General features: G+C 52.9%; 1 protein-coding gene across 1 annotated transcript in view; it reads left to right on the top strand.

Annotated features, from left to right (window-relative positions):
• The first annotated feature begins 2,019 nt into the window (after positions 1 to 2,019).
• Positions 2,020 to 6,000, top strand: part of Cacng2 (calcium voltage-gated channel auxiliary subunit gamma 2) — a 109,752-nt gene continuing 105,771 nt past the window's right edge. The window contains exon 1 of the mRNA XM_046429557.2: positions 2,020 to 2,894. Coding sequence (XP_046285513.1) covers positions 2,684 to 2,894 — 211 coding nt within the window. The 5' untranslated portion in view covers positions 2,020 to 2,683. The remainder of the gene's footprint in view (positions 2,895 to 6,000) is intronic.

The raw sequence follows: 6,000 nt of genomic DNA, 5'->3' as shown, positions 1-6,000 counted from the left end.
TGGTCAAAGGCATCCAAGGTGACAGGCATGAGTGAGGGCGAGCCTCCCAGGCCATGTGACCTCACCCAAGGCTCTCTCCACCCCCCAAACAGCCCAGGGGACCTCAGAGGCCTGGGTGCCTGCCCCTCCTGTTTTCCTCAAGGACAGCAACCAAGGAAAATGGCCCACTGGGGCCACTGGTGAACTGCTAGGTCCCCTGCCTGGTGGGATCCGCAGACCAGCCCCTCCCCTCCCAGCTCCCAGCTCGTCCTCACAGGACAGAAACCAAATTGGAGCAATCTTTACCCTCAGCCTGCAGGCACTGGGCAGAGCTGAGAGAGTCCCGGTTCTTGTCTCCTCTTCCTGTACCAGAAGCAAAGCCTTCCCAGGAGGAGGGTGGAAGAAAGGAAAGTTCTGTGCAAGGTGGAGAAACAGGTAGTTTTTCCACACTGAAAAGAACGCACGGGCCCTACCTGCCAATCGGCTTGGAGTCAGGCAAAGGGCTTTCCACGCTGAAGAATCGGATTTTAATTCAGTCATTTTATTCATCTACTCTTCCATAACCACCAGACCACTGAGAACTTATCAGGCAAATGATCTCAACACAAAAAGTGGGGAGAAAGGAAAGAAAATAGGGAAGGGTTGAGCTTTGAGATGGAAACATCTCGAACCCTCCCCCAACTGACCCATCAAACTCACGGCTTCTCTCCAAGCTCCCCCCACCAAAAATAAATAAATAAATAAAAGGCACGCACCCACGTCACACCCCATGTGCTCTCATTCACTTAACTATGAAACTGATGGGGGGGGGGATGTCATCACCAGCAGCAGGAATTAGTGTGCTGCTTTTTCCCAGGGTCACATCAGAGGAAAGTTGCACATAGAGAAACAAGCGGTGATGCTGGAGACCAACCCAGGGACACGATTCCGCTGAGCAGGGGGAGGGGCGCTGAGGTGCTCAGCTGTTCTAGCAGCGAGATGCTTTCTCTCTTCCAAGCCCCGTTTATGAATGACAGAGGAAACTCGGAAAGATACGCATCTCGCCCACTCCCCCTGCAAACATGTTTATCCTCGAAATGAAAATCATGGCCCAAGCCCCAGTTACCAGTCACCCTTTCGCACCCTGATCCATGAATAATCTTTCCAAAATGTCTGCTCGTAGAAGCAAGATTCGGGATTTCACGGAAAACTGCCGAGAGACACAGACAGTACAATGCGCACCCCCCGATCGCCGGGGAAAGACAAAGAGGGGAGAGGGGACCGACCAAGAGGAGGTGCATCTACCAAGCCCATAAACCCAAACAGGTCCACCGAAAAGCCGCGAGGACAGAGGCTCTAGAACAACACGGGGCGCGGGTCGGTAATTACCATGCGGGTCCCATTGCCACCACTTCCAGGCAGAGGAACGGCTGGCTGAAGTTTGGTGCCCGTCTGCTGGTGCTGGGAGGGTTGTATTTGAAGCTCTGGGCACGTAGGGATGGCATGAGAAGGAGGCTGAGCTGGAAGGAACACCAAGGGGGGAGGGCAGGGAGAGTGCGAGCGAGGGAGAGGGAGAGGGAGCGAGCGATCTCTGGCTACGCCTTCCTCTGAGCTCCGGGAGCCCGGGAAGCGCTCATTCGAGGCCGGGGGAGAGGAGCAGGAGCAGGCGCGCGGCCCCGCTCGGCCCTGGCCCGGCTGCCCCGCGGGAGGGAGGACTCGGGCCGGCGCCCCCCTCCTGGCCGGCCGCCCTCGGGCCGCGGAGCGCGGCGCGCGCAGGGAGCTGTCCAGTTCAGCACCGCGGGGAATGCAGTAGGTGGCCGCGCCTCCGCCGGGGGCCGCGCGGGCAGCGAGGGGGCAGGCGGCGGCCCATCCTGCAGCAAGACGCCGGCTCCCCGGCTTCCAGGAGCTTTGCAGATAGGGGGAGGGAAGCCCGCCTCGACTCTCCGGGAGAAACCCCCTCCCTCCCCCACTTCGCCAACACTGCCCCCGCCACCAACAACAATACCCGCCGCCGCTGCTCGTCCTGCCGCCGCCGCCGCCGCCGCGCCTGCCCGCCCTGCCGCCGCCGCCGCCGCCCGGGCCGAGCCATGGAAGGCGAGACCCCCGCACCTGTGCCGCTGAGACCAAGGGCTTACCGAATACTGGGCAGCCGGGTCTGAAACGCCAGCGCCCGGGACCCCCCAAGGAAGAGAACTGGCGAAGCCAAGGATTTTCATGGCGCAGGCCGCAGAGCCGAGAACCAAGAGCGAAGGTTGCATCTGGGCTCTTCGGATCTCTAACTGTCCAGGTCCCGACCATGAGAGATGGTGTTGAGCCCTCGGCCGCTGCCTGGTTCACTGTGGAAGCCATCTCCAAATTAGCTATCACATATGGAAACTGGAGACCAGAATTTTAGGAAAAGAGATTAAGGCATCTCACTTGGGGGGGTGGGGGGTGTCTTTTTATTTTTATTTTTTCTTTTTTTTTTTAATCACTGCAACTGGAACAGTTTCTGATCTCAAAAGGCAAGCCTCTCTTCCCGTGTGATCTTTATAATTTACACTCTTCCGTGAGCTTTCTTACCTTCCTTTTTTTTTAATCTCTCCACACTCAATTCACACATCTATCCATTTTATTATTAGTGGAATTATCTTTAATTTTTTTTTTTTTGGCGTTGGTACTCACACCCTCACACACACTCTCCTGAGAACCCGAAGTCGGTTGGGTGTTTATATAATGAAGAATTATGGGGCTGTTTGATCGAGGTGTTCAGATGCTTTTAACCACCGTTGGTGCTTTCGCTGCCTTCAGCCTGATGACTATAGCTGTGGGGACGGACTATTGGCTGTACTCCAGGGGGGTTTGCAAGACGAAAAGTGTCAGTGAGAATGAAACCAGCAAAAAGAACGAGGAAGTTATGACCCATTCTGGGTTATGGAGAACCTGCTGCTTAGAAGGTATTTGATTTCTCATTTCCTCCTCCCCCGCCCCTCCCCTCCCCATTCCCCCTCCCCACCCTCCTCCAAATAAGTCCCCTTTACATTCCACCATTTTCTTACTTCCCTCCCTTCCACCACGGATCAAGGTTGGTCGGGTTAGTTTCAGAGGAAAGAAAATCAATAAGCAAAAACCGTACTCCACTCTCTCCCCTCCACCGCCCCCTTCCCCGACCTCTTCATTGGCACCATCCATGATATGATGGAAACCAGAGAATGTCTTTAAAAGTCAAATGGGCTCTGCCTGCACCGGAATCATTAGGATTTGCTTTGGGTTTAGCCCTCCATCTATGAGGAGGGGAAATAATTGCTTCCCTCAGTGATGCTCATCTGCTGGCAATGAAGAATTCAAAAACGTCCTCCTTCTCCTCTCCCCTGACTCTCCGAAAGTCTCAGACGCATCGCCCTCTTTAAATCTCTTTCTTTTTTAAAAAGAAAAAAACCTGCTATTTCTAAGAATCCTTATTTGGTAAATCCTAATTATTCCAGGATCTCAGGCTGAGTTCAAGAGCATTTCGTAATGTCTATGAGCCACACAGATCGTTCGAGGCGGCTGGCTGCGTGTGCATGTGTGTGTGTTAACGTTTACAAAGTCTAAAAATACATACGTCTCTCACAGGAAACAAGCCCAAGTTCTAATAAACAGCAATTCACTTGCGGGTTAGGCTGAGGACCAATTCCCTTTCACACAGAGTGACATGTCTGTCATCCAGCAGCGAGTGGAGTCAGCATTGTGCAGGGAGGGAGGGGGAGGGAGGGAGGGAGGCGCGGGCATGGGGAGGTTGAGGGGAATGGGGGAGCAGTGAGGCCAGGGAGGGGGTCAGTAGTTGGCACTGACCACTGAGGCGTGTGTGCAGGGTTCTGTCGGCCAGGGGGGCCCTCATGGTGTTGAGGCTGTGAGGCCAGGGTGTGCATGAAGGCGTGTGCCGTGGGACACACAGAAAAAACTCTGCGGGTCATACGAGCTGCATTTAGCAACAGACTTTCATGTGAGCGAGGGCATTTGCATAGCTGTATGTCTGTGTGCATGAGCCACCCATAGGGAGACGTGCACCAAGGTGCATATGTGTCTGCGTGGAAAGCGGGGTTTATGTGCTCTGCTTCTGATGTGAACCAAGACCGGAGGCCGGGTCTGGGAAGCAGGCACCGCAGGATTGTTTGCTAAGCTGGACATGGGATGGCGATGCAGGGAGGGAGGCCAGGAGGTGGGGGAGAAGAGGGAGAATCGGACGGCAGAGGCAGAAACTAATGTGGCCCCAGGGTCTGACCCAAACTGAGCCAAAGCTGCTCTTTGGGAAATGGTTACGTCTGGGAGAGAGCACAAATTCCATGTCCCCTTCCCAACATTCTTGGTGCGAATGGTTGAGTGACGGCTGAACATGTTTTGAATAGCTAAGTGACTTCATTGAGCCATGGTCTGTTTGACGCATACTGCATTTGGTGCCCTCTCTCCATCCAAGCCGCTGCCTTTAACATATTCTGCAGAGGACCTCTATGCTGAATGCCACACGCTCTCCCAGCCAGAGTCGGTTTCAGGAAATTAATAGGGACTGTTTTAAACACACTCATACACACCCCACCTTACCAAAGGAAAAGCCTACATACCGCTGGTCGTCGGCAGTGAAAAGACTGTTTTCCTCTTAATGAAACATTCATGGCAGACTTTTATTCCCGAAGAGAAGGGAAGGGAAGTCAACAAGGAGTGCTTTAGGGAAGTGATCTTAGCGCCGATTTGCCTCTCTTGGATTTTAGTTAGATGGATGGAGATAGGTGGGCAAGATATTAGAGGAAAGACAGGATATTATTTTAGGTGAAATATCATCAGATATTGGTGACTTGGTATAAACAGACTTTTTAAAATCAGGGTTTTATTTACAAATGCTCAACACTGTGATCTTTGAAACATCTTCTAATTCCCAGAAATCGAGGGGTCTAGAGGTGGCTGTGGGCCACTTGTGCATTGTAAGGCTTAAGTATGTTCATTGAAATTCTGTCTGGTTGGCGTCCGATCTCCAAATGTGCTGGCCACCCACTTTAACTCGCTCCAAACCGCACCCCCTCCTCCAGCCTGGACCAGCTGAAGGGTTAGAGTCGCAATCCTTCCCAAAGGTCTTGTGATGCTCACAGAAGCTGTGGGTTTGGCACTGTCCAGTGGTCTTCCCGGGTGCCCAGCCCCAGGCACTTGCCTCCAGGTGGCGAGGGGCGGGCTGGCCAGGTCTCTTTAGGGCTGATATTTCCTGTCCACGTGGATCCAAGGCCTGCCCAAGGAGGGCTGGTGCTCAGGGCCCAGTTCACCTGGCCCTTATTTTCCAAAGCTTCTGTCTGTATTTGGGGCTTTGCGGGCCTGGGACCATCTTAGGAAACTGGATCGTGGCCACTCGGTGAGTCATATTTTCAGGCTGCAATGATTTCCAAAGATTGTAAGTTCACTTATTTCCAGAAGTTGGCGTAGACGATTCTTGGAGATGGTTGGTGTGATTGCTTTTCGGACCAAGCATTCAAGACAGAGCCGGCCTCTGGGGAGGTCAAGTTACCAGCACTTCGGGTTCTCCGACCTGTGATTTTTTGTAGGTAACTAGACTTGCCAAAAAGGTCCCTCCATGGCCTCTTTAATTATGTGTTCTGCCCACACCTGAGAAGTTGTGAATGGATTTCAAATCATCTCTCCGAGACGCTGCTAATAACTGCAGATGAAAAACAAGCCCGTCTCCCTCTGATCTCTTTACCCTTTGGCTCCTACCAGGGCTTTGTTTTTATCTCCCAAGATGATATTTTCATTCACCTCTGGATGAAAATAAGAATTAGGAAATATTTCCTTGCTTCTGTTGCTGCTTTTGAAGTTCATTAGTCTACAGAAGAATCAGAAGGGACACGGCCACCTGTTAGGACAAACGGGGGGGGGAGGGGACAAGAATCAAGAGAAAACAACCTTGGCCCTTACCTTTCCCCCTGCAGAGTAGATACTGAAATGTGAGCATGAACTTGAACTTCCAGCAGGCGGTGTCCTGAGTGGGACTTGAGGAAGGGGGTGAGGCTGGGGGCAGGTGTACATGGGTACAAAGGGGCT

This window comes from Marmota monax, unplaced genomic scaffold (genome assembly GCF_021218885.2).
Source record: "Marmota monax isolate L192 unplaced genomic scaffold, Marmota_monax_Labrador192_F-V1.1 WCK01_AAM20220418_F8-fsc00051, whole genome shotgun sequence".
Classification (NCBI taxonomy): Eukaryota; Metazoa; Chordata; class Mammalia; order Rodentia; family Sciuridae; genus Marmota; species Marmota monax.
Note: the sequence above shows the minus strand (reverse complement) of the source record. Positions and strands in the feature narration are given on the sequence as shown.